We start from the raw sequence: 18851 nt of genomic DNA on the forward strand, positions 1-18851 counted from the left end.
TGTTGTTACTCATTATGATTTGTTATGCTGTATTCATTATGAAAATGGAGTTCACATTATCTTGACTGAAACCAATAACGTAGTCGACTCTGTAGTCATTTTGTCATGCCCACTACCAACCTTTTTGCTTATGTTGCTGTTAAAGGAATTTTATATCTTGATGATAATAATCAATAATCAATTTGCCTTGACTAATGCCCAAGGTTTGTAAGACAATGGGTTAAAATAATTAGGCAAGGACTCAGCTTTCTGCAAAAGGTTTCTGTAGCTTTATTCATGAGAATGTTCTGAGGTCAGGATAACAAAACAGTCATTATATAGTTCTTGCTTACTTACGCACATGCATTTACACACAATCAGTTGGTGACCTGCATCCCCCATAAACTTCTCACACTGTTTATCACTATCCAGAGCTCAGCCTGTTCTTTTCCCTCAAGGTTTAAGAACTCTTTGAAGCTTTTACTCCCTTGACCATCTGTCTCCTGGTGTCCCTCCTAATTGCATACACACATTTCTTTCCCTCTCCAGTGGTTCCTGGACTTTCCGGAACTAATCAGACTAATCGATCCCTACATTGATCATTACATTGATTATTCATTAAACCTGCTGTATGACTAATAATTCATCATGGTTTATTGATTCATTTACATTTATTAGATAATTCTCTTATCAGTTGCCTAATCATTTAGTTATGATATGTCACTACTGTAACAAAATATGAATAAAAAACGTAGGTTGCCGTCTGTCAGTGTTAAATATACTAGCAAGTTGAACATCATTTGGTTGAGTCACTGTATTTCATGTTTTCAAATAAAAATTAAGTAAGTTACATTGAACAATACATTGCAGTTAATGAGGTTACTAGTACCCCCCACCCCACACTACTTGCTGGAAATAAGCTCCCCCCTCAGATTCACAAGGCCAGCACAGATCTGTAGTATTTAATCGATTTTGGAGACCAGTGTGATTGGCACAGTCTTTCAAATGCCGTATTGCCCTTTCGACATGGATGCGGACGTTTGCAATACGCCGAGCGTTGGTCACCTCACAGGTGAGCTGCCCTCCTTTGCACGTGAACACTGGAATGACCAAGGTCACTCTACGTTCATCCGGTACGTCCCGGATGTTAAATCCACGACCCCCAGTCGCCTCATCCCCAGAGCGAAGGTAACCCAGAAAAGCCTGAGTGCTGTGTTGTGTGTTTATCACTGCACCTGCCACCATAGACATCTGAAATGAACACAAGGAGGAGGAGCCACTAAATACTTTACAGTGTTGCTGGCATAATAATGGCCGTAAGATTCACTCTGTGAGTCTAAATGTTTCAGACTGTGTGACACCAAAGCGCTGTGTTAAATCAGGCATGACCAAGTTGAGTCTAAGCTTCCTGAGGGTCATCAGTGTCTAGTCCACTACATGCACTGAAATTGATGTAGGAGCAAAAGGCTGTAAACATGATACATGGGTATAAAAGGCAAGCAATGGTAGTCCTGTATATAATACAGCATCTGCAGGTTTGGCAACCAGACTGTCGGCAAACGTTCTCGATCCCTCATTGGATACCTGGGTCATCTCCATGGCACTGCTGATCTGTATAGTTGACTGCAATAGTTGTGGTCCTCCAGGATAGGATCCATCCATTGTGTTTGAGCATCAGAGAAGCCCTGGGGTGCAGGAGGTGACCCACTCGCCCCTGCTTGACTACAGTCACCTTCAAGGTTAAGCATAAAGTAATAGTTGTCATTGTAAGCTTGGACAGGCAATGGCACTGGAATATCTGATCAATAACATCGACATTTTGGGAGTCAACTAATAAAAACTGTGTGCCTGGTCAGTGAGCTGAAAACACCAACCTTCTGTCGTAATGTTGTCAGTAACTCTTTGCAACTGTCGTTGCCGTTTCTTCTCTGGAGCTCTATCGTAGCCTAGTCATAGCGTTGGGTAAGGGTTCTCGACTTTGTCAACAAAGTGGAACGAGTCTTTGGTGTTTTCTTTAATTTGAGATTTCGCAACCACAATTGCTTGTCTTCTTCCGCAGTTGGTAGACGAATGTGTGCCATGGTGGACATGTGCATTCTGACCTTTTTAATGGTGTATATGATAAAAGCATTGTTGACTTTGCCATAGGTTAAATTCGCCTGGTTGTACATTTACATTTAAGTCATTTAGCAGACGCTCTTATCCAGAGCGACTTACAAATTGGTGCATTCACCTTATAATATCCAGTGGAACAACCACTTTACAATAGTGCATCTAAATCGTAGTTGTAGCCTTGAACAGCGCAGGTGGTCCCAGAACTCCTTAGCAACATAACGTTGACAGTACTTTTGAGCGACACTTTGTGATAACGTTATTAGCTTTAACCACAAAAAAAAACAATGTTAACAATGGAGGTAAAATGTAGTAATCAACTAGCGATTAAGTTAGCTAGCTAACTCCGGGAGCAAACATCTGCAATAAGAAGTCTACTTCAAACTGGAAGCTGTTCAGAATATTGTGGATTGAGATTTCTGCACATTCTGGAGCATACATTATTTTTGATTGTGCATCCTCATGCCACTAGATGGCACTTTTGTAATAATTAAGAATAACAATCGATGGGTTAGTTTACCACGGGCAGAAGGTCGTGTGTTGTGATTCTGGATGGCCAGATAGCTAGCAACAATGACAAGAAGCTGCCTTGTGGGGAATCGTATGTGGCTCTTTTCAGCTAGTTATCTAACCAGCAACTGTAATGATGTATTTGAGAGACAACAAGTGCTCATTGTGCAAATGTATTTATCTTTTCAATAAACATTGGAGATGAAATCTAGTTTCCATGTTGTCAACAATCTAAGCCAACCCAGTGTGTTTTGCCCCATAGTTGCGCACGCATCAGTTTTGTTGCTAAACAACCAACCTTATAATTTGAGGTGTAAAACAGAGGTATACTGGACCCCCTAAAAACATACCACTTCGATACAGCTACGACTAGAAGTGACTTTTCGTAACAGGTGCAGACATAGCTGGGGGAAGTATTTTGGGGGCATCATATTTCCGTTAGGGAACACCTACTCTGTAAAGTGCACCCGTGCAATAACTCAATTCGCCTTTGCACTCCTAAACGATGCAATTTTTGGAAACTTTGACAATGGTAAAGTCTACAAAACGTAGTCCTCTCTGTTCGTAACAGTTTAAAGTATTGGGAACAGAACTGTATTGAGATCAAATGTTTAATCGATGAGAAGATTTGCAGAATGTCTGCCAAAATCCATCTCGTTCCATCTTCTCCCATTGCCAGCCACTGGGCTTCCTCTCACTACCATATTTGGTAGTGAGTGGAAACGCCAAGCGGATGCTTCACATTTATACACCAGGTGAAATATCTGTTCCTTAATGCTCAAATGTCAGATGTGTTCAGACTGACATGGCTACTCTAGTTGTCATGGTAATGGCGGGTGTGTGCAGGGGCATAGGCTGATTGGTGGTGGTGCCCATTCTTCCTCTCAATCAGAAGTTGTTTTGTAGCATGCAAAGTCTACCCCAGATGCTTTTAATGTTCGATATGAAAGTCTCCCCCAGTTGCTTTGAATGTTTGAAATCTTAGTGTAAGAACACTTTTAAAGCCTCAAAGGATAAGATGATCCAACTTTCAAAATGAGTCCTTTTTGGCTAGCCACAGCATTCAACTAGCTAGCTATGTAGCTGTTTAGCTTACTAGCACATTCAAACAATGAACAAACTTGTGAGCTACCAGATGTTCTTGTCAAACTGTCAACAGAGTAGCTAACAACCAACAATATATGCTAAATCACAGTCTGGAAACCACTTATGGGCATTTGACCTTTCAGACAAGTCACATGGCCAGGAATCAGATTTATGTGATTTCAAAATGTGGCTTGAAATATCTGATTCCATGTGCTTTTTGTCTGTGCAGACTGCAGGAAAAATATCAGATTTGACTCAGCTATATAAATTATTTTTTGTATTTGAGTCAAACTTCAAACTGCCACTCTGGCGTTGCAGTTGGGTAGGCATAAAACTAGAAAACATTTATTTGACAGGTATAAAATCCGTTCTTCGTTTCAGGCAATATGACACATGCGTTGACTTTGACATGATTAAGATAACTACTGTGCAGGTGCATGACAGCAATAGCATTTGACATATCAAAGATATGCGAATCGGATGACGATCTGATTTCCGGTCAGTTTTGCGCTTATTGCAAAACAGTACTTGGTTATGATTTGAGCAAGATACATTGATCCCAGATCTGCGTTTACCGGCAAATTCCGTGTTCTGGTGACCACGTGTCTGTGCGCTGACCAATGGCAACGCTCCTAGCTATAGCTGAACGAAGCCATGTGAGGATCTGTAAAATGGCGGCGCAGTGGCGTAGAAAAGATGAGCGTATACTCACCGGCAACACGGACTTTCTGACCGCAAACACATTCAATGAGGTACGGCTTTGATACATCATTTTTCTGCATACATGTGGCCAAATAAAAATGACTTGTACCACTTGTCTTTGGCCTTTTTCATACACAAAACATAGCAAACCAGCACGCGGTGCCTACACGTGGATGTGAAAGGCTAGTAGTAGCTAACGTTAGCTGCGAATCGCATGGTGGCATGGGAAAATAACTGCTGGTGACACAAGTAGCCAACTATGTTGTCTCCGTTATTTCACGATTTAGTTCGGCATTTTATTGGCTTTCTGCAAAGTAATACCTGTCTAAGTTGCCGTGACAGTAAATTGAATGTGTTACAATTAAGTAAGGAGTCAGCCAAGTTTCTTCTCTTCTCGGAAAAAGCGATGTTCTGTCTGCTGCTAACGTTCGTAGTTGCTGGACTCGCACACCTTATAAAGACTGGTCGTGTTGGGTATGCGGAAGCTGGCAACAATGAATGTCGGTTGGCGTCAATCAAAAGCAAATGATAAGATTCAATTGTTGAGTTTATTCTTTCGAATATTCTGTATTCACGTGGCTGCCGATATGCATATTTAGCAACGTGCTGGAACGTACACACACTCACTGTGCCATACATATTCAGACAGGGACACATTACTTTTGTAATGTTGGAACTGTTACGGTCCAAGTGTTGGGCATGCTACCTATGTCAACCATGGGCTCATACAGAAGTACATCTAATTCCGCAACAATGCACCCTTATTTTACTCGTTTTTATATCATTGCATTTCAATTGCCTTTGCGTACCACCCATTTCAGTAAACATTCTCCATATATCATTCACACCTGTCAACACTGGTCTCACACCCAGGGTCTTGTTTTGCTGAACTAGCTATAGCCGCTCTACTTTTGTGGGAAACATTCATGATAAACAGAGTTGTAGCTAGTGTGATTGTATAGGACTAACATTGACGTTAATAGGAGTGAGTGTCAAGCACCTAGTAGCCGACAATGGCCTATTTCAACGCTGTCCACGTCTTTGTAGTACTGTACTATCCCCGCTCAATTAAAATAATTTATATTTCCTGAGAGGTAATGAGGGATTAGTAGATAGGGACCATATGGGCTCTGGTCCAAAGTAGTCTACTATATAAGGAATAGGGTGCCAGTTGGAACGGGCTCAATAATAAATAAAGGCTAAATAAAAAACAACGTTACGCTACGCTTTTCTGTTTTCCCCAGTCTGAACATTTTACAATGCTCCCATTGTTACTGTTCGCTGTCGGATCTCATCTCCCACACACTTATTGGTTGGGTGACACTGAGAAAAGAACACTGACTGGAAACTCTCCCAAATGGCACCCTACTCCCTATAGTGCACTACTTTTGACCAGAGACCTATGGGCCTTGGTCAAAAGTAGTGCACTGCACTTCATATGTAATGGGATGCAGCTTGTGACTATCACGTTTCTCAAGAAAGATCCATTTGGATCTATAAGTCCTGGTCATAAGTAGTGCACTGCATTTGGGAATAGGGTGTCTTTTCGGACGTAGCCCTATAATCATATTATAGACAGACAGTGTTCCAGCAACAACCACCACCACACCCAGGGAGGGGCCGTTGTTGTCAAGGAGTGAGAGTGCCGACTAGTGTGCTATGGGCTAACTGTCACTTTTTATGACAAGACAACGCATGTCCTTATGATGCCAGACACTTTGTGCTGCTGTTTTTACACCTCGTTGGATAAATCAAACTGAAGTGTGGGAATGACTGTGAACATTTCCCTCCGCCCCTGCCACAGGGCTCTGCTCTTCAACAGTCTGAAAACATGGCATGCACACACACTCATTCTGATGGGAGGAAGCATACAAACGCAGCCTCTCAAACGCTGATGACTAGCAGCTTGTTTTATTGTATTCAGACTGCCCTTTGAGTTATGTTGCTCAAGTGTCTTTTAGTAGAAATGTGTTAACTTTCTCAATCTTTCCTTAATTCCCCCCATCCTTCCTCTTTGCCACTTTCTGTAAATACATTAAAGAAGAATGTCAGAAGGGAGGGACTTGACCTTCTCCTCCACTACGGTTGGGAAAGAGACGAGGAGATGGGATGCGGGGAATCACAAAGAGACTTATGATCGAGCAACTGTTTCTGTAGGCTGCGTTTACACAGGAGGCCCAATTCAGATATTTTTGCTTGCTCTTTTGACCAATCAGATCAGATCTTTTTCCAATAATTGGGCAGCCTATTTGCCTGACTCGTGATTGAACTTGTTCTCCCTTTCTGATCTTGTTGCTTGTTACAGGCTGTCCTGGGTAAAGGGGAAGTCAGTGATCTGGAAATGGACACTCACTCCTGCCTGGACCCTTCCATCCTGGCTATGTTTGAAGACTCCGCCGTAGCTGCAGAGGTCAGTATCAGGACACAATGTTGGCCAACATTCAGATATACTGGGGCGTATTCATTACGCTGATTCTGTTGTAAAACGTTTCTTAAAAGAAGGCAAATGAAACGGGGAGAGAACTACCTGAATTTGTCCAATAGAAACTCAAATTTTGTTGTCTGCTACCGTTTGGGTCTTAAACGGTTTCCGTAATGAATACGCCCCTGATGTAGACCCTGTTCCCATCCGAGACAGGTTCTACATCAGTGGTTCCCAAACTTCAGGTCGGGACCCATTCTGGGGTCCCCTGAGAAAATGTGTTCTTATCAAACAAATTAAGATTTTTTTGAATGTTCAAATGGGTACAGAGTACAACCTTTTAGTGTCAACTAACTCATTATTATGAGTTGGGACAGCCTGCGGGACCTAAAGCTGAGTAAATATCAACACACAGCGTTAACTAGGGAATATCATGTTTCCAAGTGGTGTCCCCTGCATTTTCTACTGTCAATTTGGAGTCGTGTGCAGAACAACTCCTGGTTTACATTAACTTGTCCAATTAGAAACAGAAATGAGAGATGCTATTTGTATTATTTTTAATTCATTCAATTTATTTCAGAAATGAATGCCATTTGTTTTTCAGACTAGGAGCAGACTGGATGAGGAGAGTGAGTCCACGTTGTTGACAGCTCTAACAGAGATACTGGACAGTGTTGACGATGAGACCCTGTCTCCCTTTGACACCCTGCCTGACACTGGGCTCTTCTCTGACCAGAGGCTACGGGACAACTCCCCGGTGGGTAAAACCAAGTCTGGGTCTGTGTGTGTGATTCAGAATCAGTTGAGAATTAAGAGTAACCAGCTGTCCTACTCTGAGACGCTGTGTGAATACAGTCCCAGGTGTTCTTGATTTGATGAGAATCAGGGGTACTGCTTTTATTTTGGTTTTATCTGGAAGTCATGGTGAAAATGGTGTCTGTGGGAGGATGTGATTGTTGTTTTGTAATTACTGTATTTCTCCTGTTTGGTGTGTTTCTCCAGTTGAGGCGGCTGCTGAGTTTAACACGGTCTCCACCTGATAAAGAAGCAGTCTTTCGTTCCATAAAGACCCCCTCTTCATCTTCATCCCCCTCTTCCTCTGTTGGAAAGGTAGAAACCTCATCCCTTTCTGTTTTATGGAAGTCCGTGTGTGTGTGTCAGATTTAAGATTAGCCGTACTACTGGTAATCCCACCCGTTAATCTAGGTTTACATAGGTAATTTCAATGATAAAAGAACCACCAGAAGAGTGCTCTCCAACCCTGTTCCTGGAAGCTAACCTCCTGTAGGTTTTCACTCCAACCCTGTTCCTGGAAGCTATCCTCCTGTAGGTTTTCACTCCAACCCTGTTCCTGGAAGCTAACCTCCTGTAGGTTTTCACTCCAACCCTGTTCCTGGAAGCTAACCTCCTGTAGGTTTTCACTCCAACCCTGTTCCTGGAAGCTATCCTCCTGTAGGTTTTCACTCCAACCCTGTTCCTGGAAGCTATCCTCCTGTTGGTTTTCACTCCAACCCTGTTCCTGGAAGCTATCCTCCTGTAGGTTTTCACTCCAACCCTGTTCCTGGAAGCTATCCTCCTGTTGGTTTTCACTCCAACCCTGTTCCTGGAAGCTAACCTCCTGTAGGTTTTCACTCCAACCCTGTTCCTGGAAGCTAACCTCCTGTAGGTTTTCACTCCAACCCTGTTCCTGGAAGCTATCCTCCTGTAGGTTTTCACTCCAACCCTGTTCTTGGAAGCTAACCTCCTGTAGGTTTTCAGTCCAACCCTGTTCTTGGAAGCTAACCTCCTGTAGGTTTTCACTCCAACCATGTTCCTGGAAGCTATCCTCCTGTAGGATCTCACTCCAACCCTGTTCCTGGAAGCTATCCTCCTGTAGGTTTTCACTCTAACCCTATTTGTAACTAACCTGGGGTGTATTTATTAAGTCTTGCAACGGAAACCGTTTACTGTTTAAGAAGCAAACATAATGAAACTGGGAGGGTCCTACTTGAATTTTTCCAATAGAAACTCGATTTTATTGCAAAACGTTTTTCCATTTGGAGTAAACCGTTTCTGTTGCAGAACAGTCAATTAGCTGTGGCGCTTCGCTTTTTTCCGTCACTGAGTAAATTTCAGGTCTGCTGACTGCAAACTTGAACATTGTGAAAATTCAGTGCAACTTCCGGCGCGTGTTTATTGTGACCACTGAGGCTGTACCAGTGTTACGTTAGTTAGTAGGCTACTGTGGCCATTTGATCATCATGTAGGCCTACCATCAAAAACAAGGGAGACAAATGCATCCCATAACATTTGAACATGGAAATAGCTGTTCAGTCATTCAGCCTACAGCCAATGTGTGGTGTTCAATATAGGCCTACATCCATGAGACTTTTTGGGGAAAAAACATGTAGGGCTTGACATGAACCTGTTGATCCACTTCTCCTTCATACAAGGAGGTGATTGAAAAATGTTGTTCAATGCAAGAAACCACTTTACAAAAATAAATGCATTGTTATTCCCATACCATTATTACAGAGAATCAGACAAATGATGCTACCCTCTGCCTATTGGCTACTTAGCTTATTCAAGCCTGTCTCAAAATACAACACATACAACACTGCCCCTTTAAGACAACACTGCCCCTTCTTTACCTGACTGGCTTTTCAAAGATGTCTAGAAATACCAACGTGTTGTGCTCTTGTAGGAAGCAACCACTCCCCCATTGCTGACTAAAACGTATCTATAACTGGGCTAGTAACTCACTAACTAGCAAAGGATATGAACAAATGTGCACAGGTGGATACATGCAGCTCTCACTTTGATCTCAAAACAAGCGCATGCTGTCCAGTGGCCATATAGGATCTATATGTGGGAATGGCTATTTTCATATAGGCCTACTACGGCTCTGATTGGTTATGGTGCACTGGTCTGTGTAGTGGTGCATGTCAATGCAATAGAATCCTACTCCGATGCGTTCTGCCTACAACAAAATCTCTTGCACAGTTAGTTTTGCATACGAAGTCTTGCGTAGTTGGTTTTGTTTCTGTATGTTACATTGAAAGTAGATCATATTGCATTGATTCTAACACAATTCCCACAGTAGAGGGAAACGTTGATAGTGTTAACTAACGGGGAAAACTCTAGAAAGTCAAGTGAAGTTCAATCTCGTGCTTCTCTGCGCGGGCTGATATTTAATCTGTGTGGCAGTCCGAGGCGAGCTGGGCCCCCACGCACGCGCGCACCTTAGAGGGAACATTGGCCGTCAAGCAATTTTTTTTTATTTCTGTTGAGGCGCACTTTGAAGATGCTGGAACAGTCAACATTTACTTTTCCTCTGCAAACAAAACGAGTTACGAATAGAAAAATCTGACAACCCCATTGTAGAATTATCTATTTCTATGCAACATAAAGATTCCTCTCGAGGCACATTCAAGTTATGAGTACCATAGGAAGAGCCCTGCACTGGAGTAACTTGTTTGGTTTCAAATAAGAAAAACAGTTAAAAATTTACATTGGTTTTAATGTACTAAATAATAATAAATAAAATGCCTAGCATAAGGAATTTGACATTTGTATGGGATTGGGTTGTGTCATAGTTTGTAAATCATATACAAAGAATATTAGTGTACTACACTATGGGATTGAGTTTGTCATGAAAAATAATATAGAGAATGATATCTTTATTCAAAATAAATAAAAATCGAGACATAGCCAGCATGATTATGAGCATAGCTAGCTCTGCTGGAGTAACAGTCTTGACGTCATTCTTCTTTACAGGTTGAGACAGTCATTACTGACAGACCCAGGAGGGCTAGGCTAACTCCCAGAGCCCAGGGCTCTTCCACATCCATACAGAGGAGCGATGGAGAGGAGGAGGAAAGGAGTGATACAGAAGAGGAGGAGGGCGGCAAGGTCCACATTCACAGTCCGCCTCGGGGCTTCAATCTGACCAATCAGGACTCGGGAGAACTCTCCCTCGACCAATCAGAAGTGAGAGCGCTGAACTCTGTAGAGAAGGACCATGGCTACTCCTCTACAGTGTCCCTGGTGGACCTGGTGAAACTCATGCACCCCTACTGCCTGAGGGTGTGCCTGGATGAGGAGGGGAAGGACTGGATCGGCACATCCAGGCAGGAGGCCTCCTCCCTGGGGGAATGGAGCGCGGACCAGAGAGTACCCCTTGAGGGCGAGGTGTGGAGGTATACGAAGCCTGGTTCGGAAGAGAGCGACGAGGAAATTGATGTGGACGGATCAGATGACGAGTGTCCCTCGGGAGGAGGGATGAAGGATGAGAAAGAGGGGGATGGAGAACAGGGAAGTAAAGGTGAAGAAGTGAAGCAACTAAAAAGTCTACTTGTGAAGTGGGATGGGCCCAAAGAAGGCCAGAAGACCAAGAACAAAAAAAGAGTGAGCTTCGGACCTGTCCTGGTGACATCCTACGAGCTACCAGAAACAGACGAACTTGACTTAAACGTGCTCCCGGACTTGAGCGAGCTCACCAGCCAAATCCCCATTTTTGACGTCAACACCAAAACAACGACCATTTCCCTCACAACACCCTCTCCAGAGTCTTCAGCAGCATCTTCAAAGGACAACCAACATCCGGTTGAAACTGACTTACCTGAAAGGACCGGAGATAAGTCGTTTTCGGAGCCTCCACCACAGCAAGGCGAGTCCAAGCCCAGACCGGCCCTCAGTCTTCAGCAGTACCGCCTGCTGCGCCAGCAGAAAAGACTACCCCTGGTGGTGAAACCTGAGAATTACACCACCAAATGGCCCTCTCTACCTGAAACCCCCAAGGAGTTGCCTCCTATACCCTATTTGCAAGGACCTAAATATAATGTTTGGGGACCAACGACCACACATCATTACATAGGAAGTAAAACAGGGGATGATGTCAGTGGATTCAAGCCTATATCTAAGACTAGGACAAAGATTGTCTCTCCTGCTTGTCCCAGTAAACCTGGTAAAGGCATTGGCATCAATGGATCAAAGCCTGTAAGAAGTGGGACTAAGACTTCTCCTGCCAGCTCAGCTTTAAAGCCCAAACGCAACTCAATGGAAGCTAAATCTGCTAATTATGTTGGTGTATTAAAGCCTATTTGGACTGAGACCATCTCTCCTGCTAGTCCCTTACCAAGTCCCAACCTGAACTCCAACTCAGTGGCGGGTCTGGGCCAGAACAGGACTAGCCCAGAAAAGAGTGCTGTTGCGATCAGTAGCGACCCCCCAAACCCTGTCCTGGTCCCACTACCAGGAACCCGTCCATCTTTGGATGGATTTGATAGGAGCCATGGGACCAACCAGGAGAAGCAGGAACAGGAACAATCTCTACCTCTGTCCACCACCCAGGAGTCTCCGGCGCCCAAGCCCAAAATGGTGTTCTGCAACCGGGATCCAAGCCTGAAGAGCACCAGTCTCCTCCTTGAGATCCAGCGGAGGTTCTCCACAAAACAACCATTGCGGAAAGCACTTCACACCCAAAACACTGCAGAGACCATGAAACAAGGGCATCAGCCTCGCTCTCTCAGCCAAAGGAAAGGGATCGAGACCGTACCAGAAGGGTCCAAGTTTTCCCCAAGTGCATCAGTAATGGCAAGTCCATCCTCCAGACCCTCAGTCCATCCACCCACCCATGCTGTTGTTGCTCCTTACCCAGAGATGGAGAGGGCAAAGCGGGTAGCGCTTGGGAACCTCCCCCATGTCCAACTGTCCACCTCTCCAGAGAGTAACACCTGCATACAGACCCCCACCTGCGGCACAGGTAAGCCAGATGAGCCATAACACACACATAAACAATATATTTTGGTGTAGGGTGAAGTTGACTCTGATTTTGGGTCTTTTTATCATTTTACTTACTACAGGTTAAGGTTAGGATTGGGGGAGTGGAATCTGATCCTAGATCTGTACCTAGGGGAAACTACCCTGAGTATGTATTTCTTCAGATAAAGCTAATTAAGCTAGAGCTAAAAGTGGATGATTTGTGATTTAGTTAGATCTGATGTGAAATTAACAAAAATGTATCATTTGTGATTACTTTGATATCCTGTGTCATTCTTTCTAAGACCCATTCAGAAAGAGATTGTCTCCATGTCCAGCGAAGGAATCAAAGCTTTAAACATATACTAGATTGACGACTGCTTTTCAGAACATTTTTATATTTATGTATTTATTTTGTAAGGAGTAGGGCAGTCCCACTCATATTTTTCAGATAGGAAAGATGGAGAGGAAAAAGTGAGGAGAGTTGCTGAAATAGCAGGGGTCTGGACCGGAACCCATGCTGCAGCGGTATATGTGTTCCGGAGGAAGCGGCTTAGAACACTAGACCAGCAGAAAGTTCACCTTGATGAACTGCTACTGTCGCTGCATTCAGAAACTGATTTCTCTTGGTCACGTTGCAGGAATCGAAGCCACAGATCTGACCAGCCTTCTGGAGCGGTTTGAGGAGACACAAGGTGAGTGAGGGATCAGTGGGGTTTTGTTAACTCTCTGGGATTTGCAGTAAGATGTATTGATTTGGTTGATGCATACATCCCAGCTACCCCTGTCCTTGTCATCTTAAACATGGTGATGGAAAAAGGCACAACAGATCCTAAATCAGCACTCCTACTTAAGATTCAACCCCTGACCTTTCCTCCCTCATGGCTGTGTCTCTTCCCACAGCCAAAGAGGAGACTGAGAGTGAACCTGAAGGCAGTCCAGATAGGAGCCCTGTTAGAGATGAAGCGCTGAGCAACAACACTGAAGGTGAGTTAAAGGAAGGTCCTTTCTATTAAGCAGAAGGACTCAGCCTGGAGACTTGCACCCTATTACCTCCTTAGTGCACTACTTTTGACCAGAGCCATATATGGGCACTGGTCAAAAGTAGTGCACTATAAAGGGAATAGGGCGCCAGTTGGGATGAACCTGTTCTTCGACTTAATTTCTAGTTTAGTCCACACAGTTGCTCAGAGGACTTTGCTGTGGTTATTCTCATGCTTTAGAACAGAACTTCAGTTCATCATCTGGTTCGTTGCTTTCTTTCCAGGGATGCTGACACTGCTGGGTGCCCATCTCCTCAGCACCCAAGAAAAACTCTGTCTTCCAGAACCCGCTGGCTTTCCAGAACTTGTCAACACTCCGGAACCCCTCAGAGCTCCGGAACCCCTCAGAGCTCCGGAACCCCTCAGAGCTCCGGAACCCCTCAGAGCTCCGGAACCCCTCAGAGCTCCAGAACCCCTCAGAGCTCCGGAACGTTGTGATACTCAGGAACCTCTCAGCACCCAGAATGTTCTCAGCACTCAGGAACAGGCCCCTGCACAGCCGCGCTGGAAACCGCTTACCCCTGTCGCACCTCAGAGGAAGCAACCGGCAACCCCCAAACCTGTCCCTCCCAAGGCCATCCAAATCATCGACCCCCGTCCTCTACCACCCAAAAAGGCCCACCCCCTCCCCCCAAAGCCCCCTGTCACCCCCCCTGAGTTCCAGACACCAGTATCTTTCTCCTCGGACCACGACTACTGTCTATCTCAGGATCAACCAGGGAGTAATACTACTACGCTATGCAGCAAAAGACAAACGATACTCCCCGACCACCAACCAATCACCAACCCCTCCTCAGTGCCTGGCACGCAGAACTCTGGGAAATATTTGCGCCAGCAGCAGCCAATGGACTCCAGGACTGTTCCAGAGACAGAACTTCCCTCAGACTCTGCTCCGCCATCTACAGATAGCTCCCCCTTTAGGACGGACGCCATTACTGGAGGGGAGACACAGGAAGAGAGAACCAGCCCCTGCATCCCTTCCCCTCCTTCACCCAGTCCCCCTGCCAGAGGTAGGAGGTCGTCCCGGCGCTATCGGACAAGGTCTTCATGCTCGGACTCTAGCTCTAGGTCCCCTTCTTCATCATCATCTTCCTCATCCTCCTACTCTCGATCCAGGTCTCGCTCTCCACCCCGAAAGAGGTAGGTTAAAGTTCTGTGTGGTGACTGTTAATGCTTTTGAATTGAAGTTGGGGAGAGGGGAGGGGGGGCATGTTAGTGGGTGTGGCCAATGGTAAGGCACTTTCTTTTGCTGTTTTAAACCTAATTTCTTCCAATTCTACACATTTTGCCATGAGGCTGACAGAATAAAAAATAAAAAATAGATAATTTTTTGCCGTTTTACACATTTTGCCATAGCATAAAAACACGTTATAAGCCACCAATCAATGACTTGAAATCTTTTGAATTTGAACTTCTGACTGTCTACATTTTATTTTGGTGATTGTTAGTTCTCAAAGATGATCTTCAAAATAAATATCTCCATTATATCTTCTACATACTTTACATCTGGTTTTAGTCATTTAAGTTTACAACTTTTTACCACCCCAAAATGGATTTTCTTGCTTTAACCCACGTCCTCTCCTTCCTCTTTCTCCAATCCCTCTCCCTCCCCATCCCTCTCCCTCCCCATCCCTCTCCTCCCCATCCCTGTCCCTCCCCATCCCTCTCCTCCCCATCCCTCTCCTCCCCATCCCTCTCCTCCCCATCCCTCTCCCTCCCCATCCCTCCCTCTCCCTCCCTCCCCATCCCTCTCCATCCCTCCCCATCCCTCCCCATCCCTCTCCTCTCCCTCTCCATCCCTCTCCTCCCCATCCCTCTCCTCCCCCACCAGGTTCTGTCCCAGGCGTTCTGAAAGCAGCTCCTCCTCCTCGTCCTCTTGCTCCAGCTCCGTCTCCTGTTCCCCGGTTCCCTGCCGGTACCGGCTCCCCTACCCACAGTCCTGGAAACGCTCTCGGTCCACATCAAAGTCCTGGACTCAGTCTGGTTCCAGATCTAGGTCCAGGTCCCCCACCACACTGGCCTACAGCAGGGCCCAGAGGTGGAGGGACTGCTACAGGTCAGTGATGGCATTAATACATTTTTTAAATAACTTTTTAAGAAGTATTTAGTAAAAGTTTTTAGGGGTGTGTATTATTAAAGGAGTTCTGAATGATTCTATTAGACTCTGCTTACACTATAGCCACACTGGTCTTCCGTAGTCCATCTCACCTCGCTGTCTCCTCTCCCCCAACCTTCAGCTCCAACAACGTCAGGGACTCCAGGAAACGAAAGAGACAACAAGATATGAGGAATCAAAAACTAAAAGCCATAGTGAGTACTGAGTGGTACATTTACAAACCGTGGTACACCTTGTTTTTGCTGTTAACATTTTAGAAATATATTTTTTTAAATATATTTGTATACTTTTTAAGATGTTAAATGTAAACGTGACATTACTTCCTGATTGATTTGGAGACCAAATTGTCGCCTACTGTCCTCTTCGGTTCCCACCAGATGGCCAAGCTGCAAATTGAAGATTGGCTATATCATAAACATTTTTGGACACCAAAATGAGCTTTTTGGTCTTCAATTTAGGTCAGGAATAAGGTTAGCAGTGTGGTTAGGGTGAAAGTTGGATGAGTTGTGGTGTAACTGCCTCGTCCGTTTGTGATATTACAATAACAAAGATGTTTCAAACAACAAGCACTTTTATTCCCTGACATCACTGCATGTGTGATATAACAGCATGTACTACAATGTATTTCAATTACATTGCTGGAGGCTCATCTCCTTGTCTAAAACAAAACCATAACAGATGTGCCTGGGAGAGACTTATGACACCGTTTCCCCTTTCGCAGATCTCAGCTTTAATGTTTGGGTTTAAAATCGGATTTTAAGAAGATCATTTGTAGAAATCTGCAGGGCTTGGGATAGTGACAACCCTTGGTGCGTTGTTTTGTGTGGCCAGGACGAGCGCAGGGTGGTGTACGTGGGCCGCATCCAGAGGACCATGATGCACGCGGAGCTGAGAGAACGCTTCTCTCTGTTTGGAGAGGTGGAGGAATGCACCCTGCACTTTAGAGACATGGGGTGAGTCTTGCTTTCTCTCTGCATCAAAAGAGATCATTAGCATCAGTGTCTTTAAACTCTTTCTTCTCTAGACTCTCTGTACTCTTTCCCCTTCTCGCCCCCTCACCTCTCCCTCTCGCCCCCTCACCTCTCCCTCTCTGTCCCCCTCACCTCTCCCTCTCTGTCCCCCTCACCTCTCTCTCTCTCTGTCCCCCCTTCACCTCTCTCTCTCTGTCCCCCCTCACCTCTCTCTCTCTCTGTCCCCCTTCACCTCTCTCTCTCTGTCCCCCTTCACCCCTCTCTCTCTCTCTCTCTCTGTCCCCCTCAGCTTTCTCTCTCTGTCCCCCTTCACCTCTCTCTCTCTCTCTCTCTCTCTGTCCCCCTCAGCTCTCTCTCTCTGTCCCCCTTCACCTCTCTCTCTCTCTCTCTCGGCCCCCTTAGATATAATCATACTTCATTTTATTTATTGAACACTTATTTCACCAGGTAACTTACTAACTTACCTTTGTCCATGTCAAGTGGTTGGGAAATAACAATTTCTTAACCTGTGTTCTGTTTCCATAGTGACCACTACGGCTTTGTGACGTTCTACAACATGAAAGATGCGTTCGCAGCCATCGAGAACGGCTACAAGCTGAGGAGACCTGACGAGCTGCCCTTTGACCTCTGCTTCGGGGGCAGGCGTCAGTTCTGCAAATCTACATACGCCGACCTAGGTGAGAACCTTTAAGGGTGGTCCCCAGTTGTTCAACTGAATGCCTTCAACTGAAATGTGTCTTCCACATTTAAGCCAACCCCTCTGAATCAGAGAGGTGTGGGGGGCTGCCTTAATCAACATCCACGTATTCGGCGCCTGGGGAACAGTGGGTTAACTGCCTTGCTCAGTAGCAGAAAAACAGATTTTACCTCGTCAGCTGGGGGATTTGATCCAGCAACCTTTCGGTTACTGGCCCAACGTTCCTAAACACTAGGCTACCTGCCACACAATGGCGCCCTATGTTTATTAAGAATGTATCGGCCTCTCGGACGAAGGCTTTCCCCTTTTGGGAAATAGATGACATGAGTTTATTAAGTCACATGCACAGAGTCGCAGATGTAATTGCAGGGTAAATGTGGTTGAAATCATAGCATATTGGTAACTGAACTGGTTTGTTTCACCAGATTCTAAGCGAGAAGAGGAGGACTCCACTCCAGCGAAAAGTAAGGAGGAGGAGCTGGACTTTGACACGCTATTGAAGCAGGCACAGAAAGGCTTGAAGCGGTAGCAGAGTCCTGGAGGAAGAGAGGGAGCCAAGAAAGAAAAAAGGAATGATGGGAGAGGAGAAAACATTTACATTTTTTACATTTTAGTCATTTAGCAGACGCTCTTATCCAGAGCGACTTACAGTAGTGAATGCATACATTTCATTTTTTTCATTTCATACATTTTTTTTTTTCGTACTTGGCTCCCCCGTGGGAATCGAACCCACAACCCTGGCGTTGCAAACACCATGCTCTACCAACTGAGCTACAGGGAAGGCTGCCTAAGAAAGGTCCCAAATGTCGCCCTATTCCCTATAGAGGGCACTAATCTTAGGGCTCTGATTCCAAAGCAGTGCCCTCTATAGAAGGGAATGGGTTTTAATTTGGGACTGAGCCAACAAGTTAGCAAGACTTACCTCAGAGCTATACACATGTGCATACTTTAACATTATAGAAATGTTGTTTTAACTTGTATTGGTTCACTTTTATCAACTCATCTTATTTTATTTACTGTGCTAGCAAAACTTTGTTGATGCAGTAAAAAGATTTTTAAGAAAAAAAATCATAAGTTAATTATTAGAATATTGTAAAAACAAAAATATATATACAAAAAAAATGTTTAAAGGAAGGATCTTTAAATATCTTTGTTTGCACTAATATTGCATTTGCAAGCTTTGCTTTACTCTCGTCTGTTACAGTGTTTAAAAAGTTGAGATTCCCTTAGTCATTTTATTCCCAATTATGAACATGTTCTTTATGAATGAATAAAGACTATTATTGTGTAATGCTGAACTAGTGTGCATCCCATTGCCCTGACTGGATGGATCCATGAACTGACAGAGGAAGGAATATCTCAAACCCTACACTGTCAGTCTTCTTAAAGTGGAAATGAGTTGCTTAGTAACAGCCAACCTTTGGCTTTGAAGCTCACAACGTAGAAAATAATTAACCTGCCAAACTACATTTCC

General features: G+C 44.6%; 1 protein-coding gene and 1 long non-coding RNA gene across 2 annotated transcripts; one reads left to right on the plus strand and one right to left on the minus strand.

Moving 5' to 3' along the window:
• Nucleotides 1–255: 255 nt before the first annotated feature.
• LOC123730834 (uncharacterized) lies at nt 256–4984 on the minus strand. Its single transcript, XR_006762286.1, has 3 exons — nt 1854–4984; nt 1564–1711; nt 256–1230 (listed from the first exon to the last, which is right to left on the minus strand). It is a non-coding gene; the product is annotated as an uncharacterized lncRNA (long non-coding RNA).
• On the plus strand, nt 4159–18675 carry LOC106591554 (peroxisome proliferator-activated receptor gamma coactivator-related protein 1). The gene is made up of 13 exons (XM_014182772.2): nt 4159–4439; nt 6695–6799; nt 7416–7568; nt 7814–7921; nt 10568–12554; nt 13192–13245; nt 13454–13537; nt 13818–14733; nt 15425–15649; nt 15831–15903; nt 16541–16662; nt 17206–17357; nt 17803–18675. The coding sequence occupies exons 1-13, from the start codon at nt 4308–4310 to the stop codon at nt 17904–17906; spliced, it is 4215 nt and encodes a 1404-aa protein (XP_014038247.2). The 5' UTR covers nt 4159–4307; the 3' UTR covers nt 17907–18675.
• Nucleotides 18676–18851: the final 176 nt, after the last annotated feature.

Source organism: Salmo salar, chromosome ssa02 (genome assembly GCF_905237065.1).
Source record: "Salmo salar chromosome ssa02, Ssal_v3.1, whole genome shotgun sequence".
Taxonomy (NCBI): Eukaryota; Metazoa; Chordata; class Actinopteri; order Salmoniformes; family Salmonidae; genus Salmo; species Salmo salar.